This window comes from Phoenix dactylifera, chromosome 8 (genome assembly GCF_051530095.1).
Source record: "Phoenix dactylifera cultivar Ajwa chromosome 8, Ajwa_hap1_PhDact_Kaust_v1.1, whole genome shotgun sequence".
Lineage (NCBI taxonomy): Eukaryota > Viridiplantae > Streptophyta > Magnoliopsida > Arecales > Arecaceae > Phoenix > Phoenix dactylifera.
Genome location: NC_143197.1, coordinates 9,774,435 through 9,791,137, shown reverse-complemented (window position 1 = coordinate 9,791,137; position 16,703 = coordinate 9,774,435). Strand labels below are relative to the sequence as shown.

The window sequence follows — 16,703 nt, the reverse complement described above, 5'->3', positions numbered from 1 at the left end:
ATTTTTTTTTCACTTCTATATGTGTCTATTTATGACGTTTTTTTTTCTTTTTAAAGATAAGGGAGGCGAGAAGGCCGGCCAAGGATCAGAGTCCAGCCCGTAAAATCTGTTGTTTTCCATGCATCTTATGTGGGCCCGCAGCTTCCGCAGGTGTTGAGTTTCTGTTTGCAGGAACGCTGTTTGGTGTGGACTCCTCCCCAGATGATGAGCCAATAATGATGGCAGACTCCGAACCTATCCGCTTCTTAACAATGTCGTAGTCATCAAATGACAAGCATCATCCAAATATCCTCATAAATATCTCTAAGCGAGTACTCAATCTACCGTCGGATATGCAAATAATGGGATTGCCCCATACAATACCCTATGCGGACTTTTTTTTTGTTGAGCGGCGCCGTTAGTTTTAAGCGAGCGGGCTGTCCGACCGATTGTTCTCGGGCTTTCTTCCCTTCTTTGGTCGGAGAGATGGCGGACACGACGGCTGCGCCGGCGAAGGTGGAGGCGGCGGAGGAGAAGACGGTGATGGTGGTGGGGATCGACGACAGTGAGCACAGCTACTACGCCCTGGAGTGGACCCTCGAGCACTTCTTCTCCCCCAAAGTTCGCGGCCCGAACCCGGCCTTTAGGCTCGTCATCGTCCACGCCAAGCCCTCCCCCTCCTCCGTCGTTTCCCTCGCCGGCCCTGGTACTCTTCATCGATCCTTAGTTTTTTCTAGGGTTTTGATGCTCGGGAGGTGGGGATTGTTCTTAATTTTTGGTAAAAATCGGTTCTTTTGGGTGCAGGTGCGGCGGACGTGCTGCCGTTTGTGGATGCGGACCTCCGGAAGAGCGCGGCGAGGATCGTGGAGAAGGCTAGGGAGAACTGCGTGGCCAAATCGGTATTTTTTTTTTTCTGGCCTATTTCTGGTTCTTTGATTTATCTTAGAAATTTCGAGGCTTGAAGACAAATTAGACTGAATTAGGAACAGGGGAAGGGAATTTTTGTTTTATTTTTTGATGGTCATGTGCTCCTTTGATCAAGAATTGATTGTAGTTCTCATGTAAAAAAGAGCAAGTTCTACGTATGGATGATTTTATTTCCCTGTAGAATTATGTGGATCGCCGACGAATAAAATTTATTCTTGAAATGTAACATCTCTCAACATGATTAAAATATTAACAAATTGACAACTTGATGTTGTATGTTTGCGGTAACATATCTTTCAGACTTGAAGTTTTTGTTCATATGCCTGCATCAATGAATGATGTGTTGACAATTTGCTTTCATGCATCTATTATAAACTTCTCAGTTATCACACTATATCAGTAATTTTTCTGATTTGTCCATGCCATTTGCTAATTTTTTTTTAGTTTTATTGACTAATGAATAAATAATACACACACTTCATGTTCTTGTCCTGGAATAATATATTTTCCTGGAATATTTAGTTTCCTGTTTAGAAGGAATGCTCTAACATCCATTTGTCACATGTTCAGATTATAGTCTTGAGTATTTAGCTACTGGCACCCAAATTGTGGTGATTTTGATCAAGATTTTGCCTAAACTTCCTGAGCTAAAATCCAGTATACAAGAGTTCGAAGCAGGGAGTATGACAAAAGCAGTCCCTCCAGATGCATGTATAATACCACACCTTGTGATCTCCACTTCTTGCCTTGGAGAAAGTTTGCTATGGAAAGAGGCTCTTCAATTCTATACACTTGTTATTTCCTATATAAGGAAGCTCTTTGATTCTCCTAAGACATTGGTTAACAGGCTTGCTCCCTTTTTCTCTCGAGTCCTTCCACCTTCCCTTCTTAATCATTTCACTTCTTGCATTCTTCGCTCTTTATCGCTCTTTTTCGTATTTTGTACATTTCATTCTCTTTATCAAGTGTTTAGGACCTAATCGTTTCTAAAAACAAAGGCAAAACGGAAGTAGAAAACCTTATTCAATGTCCATGAACTAGAGGTTGGCAGTGTTATCTACTGAAGCATCACGGGTTCTTCATCGTCTTTGTCTTTGTAACATACTTTCTTTTTCTAAAGTGAAATACCATTCATATTAGTCTTGGTGGGCATGACACTGATGTATAAGTTGGCTTTGGATTATTGTCACCACATGAAGCCCAAGCTAATCCACAAGGATCCAATTCAACCCAAACTTAGCGCGGCTTTAATTGGCTTTGGTACAAAACAGCACATGTACATGCATTTTATTACTATTTCTACATTGACTTATGTATGAAAGTTAGTAAGTGCTAGTTCATGTTCAGCATGGGCTATCGTGGTGTATGCTTGTTGACTTCCATAAAGAACGCCGGAGAAAAAAAGGTTAAACAGGCCACCAAAGTTAGATAAAACATAATGGTTGTCAACTGCATGTGACACTGGATAGCAATAAAATATACGAAGTATTCAGAGAATAAAGTCCAATGTTTGCTTTCTTGTGTCTGCAGCTAAAATGTGAAGGTCCAAATAATACAACTAAGGTGGTTGTAGACCTTTGTCTTCAAGAACATAAAATCATTTCTTGGGAAATCTAGGAGTTTATGTTAACTTTCTTGAATTGAAATGAAATGAGCCGATGTCTATTTTTCTAGCTTTAATTTCTTCCTTTTTTATATGTCCTGACTGCAGGTGAGCGCACTGTTTGAAGTGGTGGAAGGAGATGCAAGGAATGTTCTCTGTGAGGCAGTAGAAAAGCATCATGCTGATATGTTGGTTGTGGGCAACCATGGGTATGGAGCAATAAAAAGGTAGGATTTTCTCACTTAATACTGGTTTATAGATTTTGTGGGAAGTTCAAGAAATGTCACATATATGGAGCACTTGTCACTGTCAATTAGATGTTCGTGATGGATCCTGGCAGTATCATGAAATCTTTCATGTGTCATATGACTATTATGATCGATAGCTGTTATGGAATTCTTGAGCTCTATCCATATTATGACACTAATAGCTGCATTCTGTTATGGGATATATTCTAACATTAAAAATTTTTGATAACAGCATTTCTTTGAACTCTTCTCAAAGTGTTACACTGTGATTGGCTGATTAGAAAACTCAATAACAGAAATTCTAAGGTAGTTTTAACTTCTCAGTACTATAGTATTAGGACTAACTTGATTATCATGGATCTTCTAAACCTAAAAGTTCTTAAATCAATGTGGTAGTTTTGATCATTTCTACAAATGCTTGGCTGATGTCCAAGGGCATCAAGTCAGATGTTAAGGTAGTTAGGTTAAGAAGCAGACTGTTCATGATTTCTAGTTGCTGTGGTAGAGTTTCAAATAATGGTGGAGTTCATGGTCCTTAAAAGAAATATATGGGGAAAGCGTGGCAAGTGGAAAGGAGACTAGATATTGTTCAATTATTTCTCCAATTGATGGTCAAGATATCTGCTTTAAATTTTCTTTACAATTCCTTTCCTTTCGTTATGATTATTATGAGATGGATGGATGTCAATCTTGCTTGGGCATCTTATCATTTAGTTGTCTTTGCACTAGTAGTTAATTACATCACCTAAGAAGCAAAGAGTTATTTTGACATTTCAAAAGGCGGCTTGGGGTGGTTAAAGATTCGCAGCTATCTGGCCATCCACGACAAATCATGGGGGAACTTGTTATTTGTAATCCCATGTTACTTGGCAGGAACAGTGAACAACTTTATGGCAATGCCAATGATCTATCAACGTGGGCATAACTTGTGTAACGGGAAAATTTATGGTAAGTACTTATTTGAGACTACTGGGCAAATTCTCTATTACAGAACTCCAATATGAATTGCAAATTGACATTACAGAACTCCAATATGAATGTGAGCATTTTTTTGATTATTTAATGCAAGTGTGATGTCTAAGGACGCCCAAGTCAGCTTGCTTTCAGCAGTATATTGTGTCTCAAGTTTCCATGTTTCCCATAGAAGTGGATGCATGTGTTGTAGAGGTTTTCCAGTTTCTTGCCTCCTTTTGTCTGCAACCTTTGCTGCATTGTGTTGTCTGCTTGTGTCCTTGCCGTTGCCCCACACTCTGAATATACAGCATTTCTGGTATTACTGCTGTTATTTTCCATAGAATTTTCTTGTCTCCATGGCTTGTACTAGTCTTCTAGAACACAAGGTACATTTCTATTCGTACATCTACCTGAAGATCTTTAGCTATGGTTTTATCTATCTTTTTATTCTCTTGTATATCATATCGTGGTGTCTTTTGGCCAGCAATCTTTGTTGGTTCTCATTTTCATTTCCATGTACATTAATGTGTTCTCGCTCTAGTGATTTTTAAACCTTTATCCTAAGACTTCTTGCAAATTTATTAATATATAACTATGACCTTTTCATCAACCAACACCTATGTCATTTACGACTCTGACATACTGTGGTACCTCTAGATGTTAGTAAGAAGTTACTGTCATAATCGTGTAAAGAGATACAAACGTAGAAATGGTAAAAACTCTACATAAGCCAGGGCAAGGAGGCTTTCAACTATTAGCATGGAACCCAAGGCCCTGGTATGGGAAATTTTTATCTTGCTGGTTAATTTTAGATCAGTCCTTGTATGTGACAACCTTCAAGAACTGAGGGTAGTGATACCTTAACATACTTCAATAAGTATAAAATTTGAAATTTTGATTTGAGAGTTAAAAAATAAATTGTTAGTTGCTTTAAACTGCTTTCAACTGCAAATGACAAAGCTGATCATGTTTGCCTGTTTTAAATGTGGTATCCGGTTATGGCTTCAGCATATATAACTTCGTAGGGAAGTCGTAACTGTCGTTTTCCGATAGCAAACCTGAAAGAAATGAACTTATAAGCTTCTCACTTTTCTTTGATACAAGTAATCAATCATGGGCCTATCTCAACAAAAGATCAAGTAGTCATAATAGAAAATTATTCCTCGAATGGGGAAACCAAGAGGAAACATAGTAGAGAAAGTGCTACACCATTCCTTTTAATGTCTTGTGATGTGTCTGACATTGGATTCCCTCTGAACTTTGCAGGGCAGTTTTGGGTAGTGTGAGTGATTACTGTGCTCATCATGCTCACTGCACCGTGATGATAGTGAAGAAACCCAAGTCAAAGCAAAAGTGATGTAGCGGTCAAGCTGGCGATGCAGTCTCCATCACTGTGTATCCAATAAAATTCCTACGTATTAGCAAGTTACACATGCGCGACCTATGCATTATATATCTGATGCTTCTGCGATGCTCTTTATATATGTAGCACTGTTTGTGAGTTGAATCAAGTTCATCATTTTATCCCTTCTTAAATTTTCTTTTCACTTGGACATTGTACTTGTTGTTAGTGAACTTTGGTGCTTGCTATGCGAGAAAACTGGGTGTTTGTTCCTCCCAATGTTTGGAAAAAGGTGACTAGGTGGGATGCATGAAAGAGGAGCTCCCCACCATTCTTGCGTGTTCATCATACGTGACATGGTACAGCTTACACTCAAATTTAGCCTTTTGTTAAGCCAAACAATAAGCAGAGCAATTTGTATGCCAAGAATAAACAGCACAATCTGACCTGATAATCTTATGAAATCCACACATCGGATTTTGTTTGTTTAATGGAAGACTAGCCAATAACTGTGTTCCATCCTTTCGTACTTCTGCGTGTGAATCACCATTCACCTTAGTCCGATCTGTATCCATGTTTTCATGTGCAAATAAAGAAACTGGTCTGGTACTGAGTGGAATGGAACACAATATTTGATATTAAAAAACTAATCAAATCCTTCTTTAACACGAGGTTTAACCAAGGATCCACTTGTTACCGGAACTGATTTCAGGGCATGTTGGTTGGAGAGAGACCGGCCTTAGAATTGAAATGGAATGAATACGTAACTTTTATTCTACTTTTATTCTAGCTATTTGGTTGGAAGAAATTTTATTTTCATTCTAATTTTAGCATAAAAATATTCTAATTCTCCAAAATTCAATCCAAAATCCAACTCTCTTTTAAGATTCCAAACTAAACATGTTGAATATTTTAAGTAAAATTCATTTACAGCGAGTCCAGCAGACAACTAGACATTGATGCATGATGCTTGTACATGATCATATACTTTCAACAAGCCAAACATCAACTGCAAATCTCCAATTAACGTCATGTTTCAGACATGAGACACAAGACCAGAGTCCACTTGTAATAAGTTCAATGTATGCAATTGGGCAAAATAATTCAGAGATGAAGCATAAATATCACCAAAGATCAACTAAGTATTCCAAAGCAAAATCCAAATTCTCAAGCACATTAAAAGAAGAGGCATTGCTTCTTAAGCCCCCCAGGTACATGACAAATAAGCTGAAGTAGCAGCATATCCCCATCTGGAGAAGTTATATTTTAGCACTTGATCTCCTTCAACCCATAGGCAAAATATAAGAATGTTGGATCGGTTGCACCATCTTTGTAGTACGCAAAGACCAAGCTGCCATCATCATGCATGCTCTCACCTACGAAGCTGCCAAAATAACGGTTCTTGTGAGTGGAAAGTGAAATGAACACAATATACTAAGCTAAGCTACATTCCACAATATAGAATATCAAGAAGGACCAACTATTCATTCACATATAGATATAGGTAGACAATTAATCAAAGTTTTGTAGCATTTGCAGATGAAGAAACCCAAGGGCGAGGGAATTAAACTTTTGCAAGTCGCCTATCAAGTGAGAAGTGATGATACCTAGAGGAGATGCATATAATAAATCTATATGAAAAAAATTTGAGATTTCCAACCAAAATTTACCAGGGCCAATGCATACACCTTTCTGAGTCACCTATCTGGTTACAATACATTGGGTAATTTTATTTTTCCCCATCATAAATACAAAGCAGTAACGAAACCTAGTTTCAGTTCACAACAAAAAAATAACATATGTTATCCATGCAGAATTAAACTAGATAACTAATTGAACCACCAAAAGAAGAAAAATTATGGCTTTGTAGTGTTCCAAGTTTAGTAGTAATAACATAGCTCATAACTACTAATAAAAATTATTAATAGATCTTCATATGTGATATATGAATAAATTCTTAAAAATTTCCCAACGCTTGTTCATTAAAACACTTACAATTGCAGGTCACTAAGCTTTGAAAGTACAAACTTGGTGGCTCCCTCAATGTGTTTCTTAAATAGCTCCTGTTTCTCAGCATCCAACTTAGGAGTCAAATTTTTGATATACCGCTTCATGAAGGTCACAAATTGTTTCTTATCAAATGCTGGTTGCTCCTACAAAATTGAAGAAACAACACAACAGCAAAGCAAACATTATATATCTGTTATACATATATCAAGACTTTAACTAAACAAATAATGTTAATCAAGAAGAGTACTGACCTGAAGACGAAAGGTATCCACAATATCAACCACCTTAACAGCCTGGTCATCAACTCCTTCATCGTCACCACCACCTTCGGCAGAAGGGTTTGCACCAATGTCCACATCAACTGCTCCTTGAACAACCCACTGCCAAACAATGCCAGATCAATTTTATTTCTAGGTTATAAGACAAGGACAGTTTTCAACTTTAGAATTTTCATATGTGATATTAAAATTCCTTCTTTCTCAAATATGATATTAGAACTTCTTCAACAGAATGGGAGGATCTGGAATAATTTAAATGCTGCCTTAACTATGCATACAGGAAAACTTTATCCTACAAATAGCACCCAGCCACATAGAGGCCATTACAATAAAAACCATGAATCACATGCAAGCACAACATATAATGCAAAATCGCAGAGTATTCATGCACACGAATACCCACACAAGGAAAAAGAACATGGGACAAACAATTAAATTTCACAATATCGATAAATAGAAAACTTAAACAGGTGAGTGGATAGCAAATATTACTGACCTTTCCTTCAACTTCCCATAGCATACCATTCTCTATTTCCTGGTATGGAAATGAGTCCGACAAAAGCTCATCTCCTGAATTGCATTAAACACAAAATTTTGTCCATTAACATGTGACATGGAGATCAAGACTGGGGAACATGATCTTCAAAGCACAAACATGGTAGCAAGAATCAATGAAACTAATATACTATAATTTAATGAACATATTAAAGTAATTTTACATGGGCTATGCCCCATAATATACCCGACCAGTATCCCTAGCACAGGCTTTAGACAGAAAACGCCAAGAACAAATCTTAAACTATTCATTTATCTATAGGGATTCTTCTATAAAAAAAATTGCAAAGTGTCTTGATGAACAACAATTAATGTGAATTACTGAGACATGACTATAACAGTTGGATGACAAAAAGAGAAACATTCTGCTGATACTAGAGCTAAGAAGTCAAAGTTTAAGAATCAATGGAGCCTTGAAGATCAAGGAAAAGCTCAAGGTCATATACATTACCCTTCCTAACCAGTAAATCAACATTGAGGTGCAGCAGTTACTGGAAAGATCTGCTTTTTATCTTTTTTTGAAAGTTCATGAGCTATACAAGTCCGAGATCAGTAGGCATGTGAAACAGCAGCGGAAAAGGTGCAGGTGATTTAACTATGCAGTTGCCTTGAACACCAGACTACAAAAGAAGGGCTTCACAAATTAAAATGAAGTACAACCATAGGATTCTGACATCCTACTTCTACAATGTCCTGCCCGCTAATGCTACCATATATGTTGAACCCATTTATTTGCCCCTTCGCGTTACCAGATATGTTTGACGATATTTGCATTTGCATTTTATCTTAGCCTCTTTCCTTTGTACCAAAGGCATCCATATATGAACATTAAGCATGTTGATATTTCTTTGGCTCGACTCAAATAAGTGACATGCTTAATTTACTTGCACACATAGATGGAAATCATTTGAGTTTCATGCTGAAACTCAGAAAGGATTAGACAAAGAAACCAGGAATATTGAGGAACACACAAGACAGAGATGAAGATTATTTGGATGCATCCACATTTAGACCTTACCTAAATAGAAATTCAGCCTTTTGTAAAGAAAGATTTATAATTTATCATGAATCAAAATGTTCTACAAACAGCAATCAGCTAAACCACGTCATTTGTGTAGCTGATAGAATATTACTGATGATGATTTCATATTAGGGACTTGTTCATCCCTAAAGGCATAAAGAAAAGCCAAAGGGGCAGACATGAAGTCCCAGAGTCAATATTGTCACTTTGCTATTATGAACTAATAACTCTGCCAAACTGAAAAACCAAACAAAATAAAACAATAAAATAGTTTGCTGCAATGAATGCTTCTATAAATGCAAACATCGGTGCCTCCAGGTCCAACATGCAAAAATGCAAGTGAAATTTCTCTTTCAAATTACCATAGATAAAAAAATACCACATCTTCTTAAAAAAAAGTCCATAAAGTGATAGTGCGCAAAACTGTGCATCAATGAAGCAAGCATTCTCAAATAAGAACATAAGTTAGCAAATCAAATCTAGAATCCCTTACACCAGCATTAGCGAATCAAATCTAGAATCCCTTACACCAGCATGCCTCATACGAGGCAAAAAAAAAAATCTCTCCAATATGTAATCAAGATCTACATGCAACATGAGTCCTGATGGTCAAGTGCAAAGTAAAAATTGGCTTGCTGGGAACAACACAATCCCATCATACCAAATATCGTTTATTCTAGTACTCTAATATTCTACCTCATCAACAAATCTAAATTTCAAACAAGAGACCACCATTTGCAGATATTAAAAAAATTATTTTCAAGAAATCCGCCTCTAGTTGAGATAAACTGATCTCTCCAAGTTGGGTTCCCATGACTCCAAGCAAGCATCTACAAATTTCTTCTTCACTATTATTGTAGATCCACTATAATGTGAAATACAGAATTGTCTTTTTGCACTATAATCTCATGACCCTCTAAGTTTATTTTCAATCACTATCTTTTATCATCTTTAAGGATTAAAGAGTATGACTTTGCTTCTTTAGTCAATAGATCAATCTTCAGTCTCATAGAAAAAAGTATCTTATTTCAAACATGCATTATAATAGCTAGTTAAAGCAAATAAGAAATCCTGGTTGAAAGAATTTAGACTACAATGCCCTAATCACTTAATACCAACTTCACCTATCGTCCATATAAGCATGGGTTCTTCACATGCCTTATTTTGTGATGTATCAGCTGTTTAGTTTAACTGGGAAAAAAACTAGCAGTGGTCAGTGTTTGAGAAAACAGGAGACAAGGATACATATGGACATTGGAAGAATGAAGATAATCAAAAGAGTTAGCATTCATTTTCCTAATAAAGTTAAAATACTGTTAATATCCCTTTATGTCTGGTGATGGCACTGCCTATTTTTGTTGACAGGGCATCATTCCACACCTTTGCAAATGTCACTCTAAAAAAATCATCAAAGGCATCTAGATGGCAAGGTAAGCTATATGAAGGTAATTAGCTTAAGCACTAAATCTCCAACTCAGATGGTGCGAGTAGCCAAATCATGATTTGCACAAAGATGAAATATCCATTAATATGGGATCAGAAGTATATCTCAAGGTCACCATTTTCCACCTTGTTCTCTCATTGCACTACTACTCTTCCTTCCCCCTCTCAATTCTATCCATCTTGACAAGAGCTACTTTTTAAATTGGAGGAACAGATACTCTCATAAAGATAAGGGTTTCAGCATTTTTTGCTAATATCTACTCCATCCTTCCCCTCTGCCCCATTTCAGCTCCACCTTAATCAGAAAAGGAAAACATAAATAAGCTCCTAGCTGCATGAACATCACATAGTCATCCGAAAAATTATACTCTTTTAGAAAGTTCTATTCATTTTAAGAGAAAGCCAATATTATAATGCCTAATAAAAATCAAATCCACATACATCGGCGGCGGCGGCAACAACAGCTCAAAGTATGAATAGATTTTAAATATAAAAAATCCTTCTACCAATGACAACACACAGCATGACTCTATAACGCCACCAAGCTGAAAATTTTCCTTCAATCAATGAACTAAAATAGCAAGCAAGCAAGCAAACATCCCAATCATTAGTCATATACCATCTAAAATAACCCAAGGAAACAGATTAAAAAGATTAAAACCAGAAACTATAAAATAAGAGACAATCAGACAACCAAACAAGGAACTACATATAATCGCACTAAAATCGGAGATTTACAACAGAATATATGAAAAGAACGAGCACAGATTAACTAATAAAACGCTTTGATTTGGTACTCTACAGCCTCCAGGATCGCATATCTTTCCCTCGGATCCAGAGCTTAAACGACTAAGAGAACATACGGATCGGCAAACTACCTGTGAGAAGATCCTGGTAGACGAGCATGGTTCCTCCAATGAACAAGCCCTAACCCTAGGCGACAAAAAGATGAAGAGCCGGGGAAGGGCGAAGGAGGCGCGAGCTAAGAGGGAAGAAGTAATGGCCGACAAGGATTATATAGGCGAGTGTTTGGGTGCGCCGTAGGGTTTCGCTGCGTCGGAGAGAGCAGGTGCTTTAGTTTAACACTAACTCTTTCAAGGACCGTCCGATCAGTGAAATTAAGTGTGATGTGATCTTTCCGTAGATGCTCTGCACTGTAAAACGTGCAAGCCAGGCTGGCAAATTCTTATCGGATTCTTATAATTGAATAGGTGAGGTTCCAGCTTGACATAGGGATGTGGGCAGAGATGACGAGGCCAATCATACCCCAATAATTCTATATGACAATAATTTTAAATTATTTTGACTTCTAAAATTATTTTTAATTTAATAATTTTAAGCTGATTCAAAAAAAAATAACTTAATAAAAAAAATTAATATATCAATATACAACACATTGTTGCCGTCCAACTTCTATTCATGTCCTCCTACGTAACCCTATCAAACAAGTTTATTTAGGCTTCTCAGTAGGTTGATATCATAATGCATCAATATGCATATATTGTGTAAACTCTCAAGTATTTTTTTTTCGAAAAACTAGAATGGAAAGAAGAGAACAGCAAGAATAAACAAGATGGGCCTATAGCCCCATTACAGTAAACTATCTGATTTCTTGAGAAGAAGATCAAAATTGTCGATCTAATCCTAAAGAAGAAAAAAAATCTTTAAACCCATTCAGCTCTAATCTCTTAAAATAATATTAGAAAATAGAAAAACTAGTAAAAGTAGGGTCCATGATCCATTCTCTTTCGTTAGTGATGATAAAACTAAATTATGATACCTTTATTTGTACTAAAGATGTCCATCCTTATAAATTCTAGGTTGGAATTCTCTTTTAGGATGTATTTGAATGATTGGGCTGAAAATACTATTTAGTGGCTCAATCCACGAATCCCCAATCATCGCCCTTAGTTCAAAGATGTTACATATTTTTTTCCAAAAAAAATATGTGTAGTGTAAATAGTCATAAAAAATCTAAAATCTTACAAGTTGGGAATCTCAACTTTTACATTAACTTTTATTTTTAGTTGACTTGCTAATTTTTCTTACATTGAGGAATATGTACAGCCGAAGTCTTTCCTAAAAAAGAAAATTTTTATTTTGATTGGCTTGTTTTGAGGCATAAATGATGAAAATTTTCCTTTGATTGCTTGGTGCACTAAATCCTTCATGGATAGACATCATATTGTGCATCTCAAAAAGTTACTCAATTTCATAAAAAATATCACTAAATCGGACATCATATGGGCAAGTTAGGACTTTCAGAAATTTAATGCACGACTTGGCTTTCCTATGTGGCGAATCTTGCTCTTAAACCCTATGGCTAGTCGGATATGATGATCCTCTTGGATTAACTGCTAACACTCTTAGGTGGGCAGAAGTTGTGCTAGAGGTTTAGAGATTAGGGAACAGCTACCATAACTAAGCTAGGGTTAAAATTTGCAATTGATAAAAACACTTTGATTGCATTCTCCGAGCATGCCATCTCACTGTTAGAGCAAGCTAACCCTAAGATTTCCTCAGAAGTTTGATAATCTTTTCCTTCTCAATTTCATACATAATGATAATAAGGATGAAAGCCTAGCTTTGCAACTGATCGATCTCTAGAGCTTGCCCTAAATACCTGTTGGGATCAAACCGAATCAACCTTCAAGATTATAGACTGATCTAAATACACAGACTTAATAAAACAGAAATAGAATCAAGTTATCAAACCAGGCAAGAGCACGATTTTACGTGGTTCAAGTTCATAAAGAACCCTACATCCACGGGACTCAGCCACTAAGCAATTACCATACAAAACAAGATTACACCCTCAAGGAGAAAGTTATTCTCACAGCCTCACGATACAAGATTTCACTCTCTAGACTTAGCACCAAAGCAAAACCTCTCAAGAGCTCACTTCACAAATTCCAGTACACCCAATGTTCTCACTATCTTTTTTCTGAAGCAAATAATAGAATAACTAACTAACAACTTTAGGTGCCAAGTCAGTAACTAATTAGAAAAGAGTTATAAACTAACTAACTGAAAAAACGGTTACAACTAACTTTGTTTGTAAACCACAACTCATAAACCTCCACCTTGGTTTACAAACAAGTGATTTTCTATTGTAGTTGCTTCCATGTCCTTATTCATCTTTATCAACCGACTTCAATCTGGACCAGATCTAAGTAATGTTTAAACTTGGCCAACGAAACAACCTTAGTTGCCATATCTACAGAATTATCCTCTGTAGATACCTTTTTCAAACTGATCAATCCGCTGCTCACAATGTCTCTGATGAAATGGTGTCTCATATCTACATGCTTGGTTCTTTCATGATATACTGGATTCTTGCAGAGTTGAAGAGCACTCTGACTATCAGTATATAGTATTGCAGAAGAACTTATCACCCCAAGTTCCCTAACCAAACTCTGTAACCATAAAACCTTTTTCACAGCTTTTGTAGCAATAATATTTTCTACTTCTGTTGTAAACAAAGCCACAATAGATTGCAACTATGATTTCCAGCTCACAGATCCTCCACAGATGGTAAAAATATATCCAGTAGAAGATCTTCTCTTGTCCACATCCCCAGCATAATCTAAGTCAATGTACCATAGAATACCTTCCACACTATTAGCTCCACCAAACCTCAATCCCACATTCACCGTACCTTTAAGGTATCTCAGTAACCATTTCACCCCTCTCCAATGCTCATGACCTGGATTTTTCATATACCTGCTAAGTACACTGACAGAATAAACAATGTCAGGCCTCGAGCACACCATAGCATATATCATTGAACTAATAGCATTAGCATAGGGGACTTTAACCATTTGTTCCTTCTCTTCATTAGTTTCAAGACATTGAGTCACAAAAAATCTGAAGTGACCTGCTAAGGGCACACCAACAGGTTTAGACTCTTGCATAGAGAATCGTTTCAAAACCTTCTCTAGATAACTCTTTTGAGACAAAAATAGCTCCTTCTTATCTCTTTTTCTCTTGATCTCCATACCTAAAATTCGTCTTGCAGCCCCAAGGTCCTTGATGTCAAATTTTGAACTCAGCAGACCCTTTAGCTTTTGAATCTCAGGGTTCTCTTTGCAAGCTAGCAACATGTCATCTACATAGATTAGTAAACATATCAAGTTGCCACTTTCAAGTCTTTTGAAATAGAAACACCCAACATAATTGCATCTCTTGAAACCAATCTTAATGACAAAGCCATCGAATTTCTTATACCATTGTCTAGGGGACTACTTCAGTCCATATAAGGACTTTTTAAGTAGGCGCACTAAATCCTCTTTGCCTGGTTCCTTGAAACCTTCTGGCTGTCACATGTATATCTTTTCTTCAAGATCTCCATGTAAGAAAGCTATTTTGACATCAAGCTGCTCCAACTCCAAGTCATACTGCACAACCAAAGCCATTAAAATTCTGATTGAGGTATGCTTGACTACAGGAGAGAATATCTCATTATAGTCAACCCCTTCCTTTTGTGTATAGCCCTTGGCAACAAGCCTGGCTTTAAATCTCATTGGCTCAGTAGCTGTTGCACCTTCCTTCTTCTTATACACCCACTTACAACCCACAATTTTTTAGTTTTCTGGTTTCTTAATCAAAATCTATGTCTGATTCTTATTCAGAGATTCCAACTCATCAATCATAGCTACAATCCATTTCTTGGACTCTTTACTTTCAACAGCATCCTTGTAAGAAGTTGGCTCTTGTTCTTCAATCTCTAAGGCAGTCATAAGGGCATAAGAGATCAAATCTGCAAAACCATACCTAACAGGTGGTTTTATAGCCCTCTTAGTTCTATCTCTAGATAATTGGTAGTTCAAGACTGATCTTGATCCATCTGCTCTCAACTCCACCTGATCCTGTGCTCCAGCTGAACTAAATTCTGTGGTTCCTTGGTTATTGGGTGGATCTTCAGTAACACCAGGTTGAGATACATGGTGCTCATAGTCAATTTAGGATGGAAACTCCACTTCAAACTCAAAATACTCCTTGTCTGGTGAGGATATACTCCTCTCTGTACTTTCAGCCTCATTACCTGCATTGTTAGTCCTCAAACAAAGCATTTCATTTTCATTAAAGATTGCATCTCTATTAATAATGATCTTAACCCCACGAGCATCTTTCACCCATAATCTGGACCCTTTAACACCTTCTGGGTAGCCTAAGAACACACACTTTAGAGATCTAGGCTCAAGCTTTCCTTCACTTTAGTGTACATAAGCTGTACAACCAAAAACTTTGAGATTTCTATAATTTGTCATTAATTTGTCAGATTTCTTTGCAGTATTTTGGACAATACCGGGCTTGTAGCAAGCTGTTTCTGTAGCTGGAATTATGGATTTGAGCTTGAAAAAATATTGGCGCTTGAATAGAATCAGAAACATAATTAAATTGAGATTTGTATATAAGTTGATGGCATCTTAACTTCTTAAAAGGGCTCTTATATTTTTAAAATGCTGTGCTTGGGGTAGAACAAAAGTTTTGACTGTTTGGGTTAAATTTAGCATAATGCCAAAAGAAAGGCATGCGGAAGAATATTGTTGGGCATGGTACAAGACAGATATGTCAAATACTGTATGCACTTTGTTATGATTATTATTTTAGAGACCTACTTGCATGACAAAATTATATTTAAAACTAAGGATGAGTAAACTAAACAAAAAAGGACATTTTTTATTAGTATATCCCCTTTTATCTGATCTGACTTTTGACATGTTTTTCATTACTTTGTTATCATTTGTCCTATGTAAAGTTTTTCTTTTAATTTTTTTTTAATCTATATTAGAGTGTAGATCAGTATAAGCTTCCACTCTTGGCGACAACAGCCAAAATCTTGACATCAAATGAGCCAAGAGATTCCACAGAGTGGCACTATGAAATATGACTTGGCCATGTAAAGTGCTTGTGGGAATTGTGTGCTGATGTGTTATGTTCGGATGGAATAGAATATATGTTTACATTTGCATTATTGGTGGAGAAGGAAAACAAAAAAAATCTGTTTCTTCTTTGAATTATGAGATAAACACTAGTGTGAGAACCATTCCTTGATCCAAGCATCAATCCTCTATAGTTTCAGCATCTCAAACCTATGAGGTTGGGTTCCAATTATTAGTGTAGGAAATCAAAATATTATACTTATGGTTGGGGTTTCTTTTCCATATCCGATAGATGCTATACTTATTGGATATAACCCACCAATTCTTCTTTTTTTTTTTAAAGTTTTCTTCTGCAAGGCTTCCCCAAGTCTCTGTCAAAATTTTTAGCAGACAAATGACTGAAAATGATTCTAGGCGTCAGGAAAAGATATGTTGTCCTGTCACAAGAATAACTGGTG

At 36.7% G+C, this 16,703-nt stretch overlaps 2 protein-coding genes across 3 annotated transcripts; one reads left to right on the top strand and one right to left on the bottom strand.

The window, feature by feature from the left end:
• Positions 1-391: 391 nt before the first annotated feature.
• LOC120103878 (universal stress protein PHOS34-like) lies at positions 392-5,311 on the top strand. Of its 2 annotated transcripts, XM_039124569.2 has the most exons (5): positions 392-685; positions 784-878; positions 2,618-2,736; positions 3,631-3,705; positions 4,978-5,311. In XM_039124569.2, exons 1-4 carry the CDS (start codon positions 466-468, stop codon positions 3,680-3,682), a joined length of 486 nt encoding a protein of 161 aa, XP_038980497.2. In that variant the 5' UTR covers positions 392-465; the 3' UTR covers positions 3,683-3,705; positions 4,978-5,311. The 2 variants fall into 2 exon arrangements, with proteins under 2 accessions (XP_038980497.2, XP_038980496.2); XM_039124568.2 differs by lacking the exon at positions 3,631-3,705.
• Positions 5,312-6,038: 727 nt separating this feature from the next.
• Positions 6,039-11,397, bottom strand: LOC120108956 (translationally-controlled tumor protein homolog). Its single transcript, XM_039122687.3, has 5 exons — positions 11,239-11,397; positions 7,838-7,911; positions 7,315-7,443; positions 7,049-7,206; positions 6,039-6,437 (listed from the first exon to the last, which is right to left on the bottom strand). Exons 1-5 carry the CDS (start codon positions 11,264-11,266, stop codon positions 6,320-6,322), a joined length of 507 nt encoding a protein of 168 aa, XP_038978615.1. The 5' UTR covers positions 11,267-11,397; the 3' UTR covers positions 6,039-6,319.
• Positions 11,398-16,703: the final 5,306 nt, after the last annotated feature.

Bases quoted from the DNA above. Each gene is read 5' to 3' on its own strand.
- LOC120108956 (XM_039122687.3), bottom strand. From the start codon at position 11,266: ATGCTCGTCTACCAGGATCTTCTCACAG. The intron at 7,207-7,314 runs GTCAGTACTCTT...TCAATTTTGTAG, and splicing joins TGGATACCTTTCGTCTTCAG to GAGCAACCAGCATTTGATAA. The intron at 6,438-7,048 runs GTAAGTGTTTTA...TTATTTTGGCAG, and splicing joins AAGCTTAGTGACCTGCAATT to CTTCGTAGGTGAGAGCATGC.
- LOC120103878 (XM_039124568.2), top strand. From the start codon at position 466: ATGGCGGACACGACGGCTGCGCCGGCGAAGGTGGAGGCGGCGGAGGAG. The intron at 879-2,617 runs GTATTTTTTTTT...TCCTGACTGCAG, and splicing joins AGAACTGCGTGGCCAAATCG to GTGAGCGCACTGTTTGAAGT. The intron at 2,737-4,977 runs GTAGGATTTTCT...TGAACTTTGCAG, and splicing joins GGGTATGGAGCAATAAAAAG to GGCAGTTTTGGGTAGTGTGA.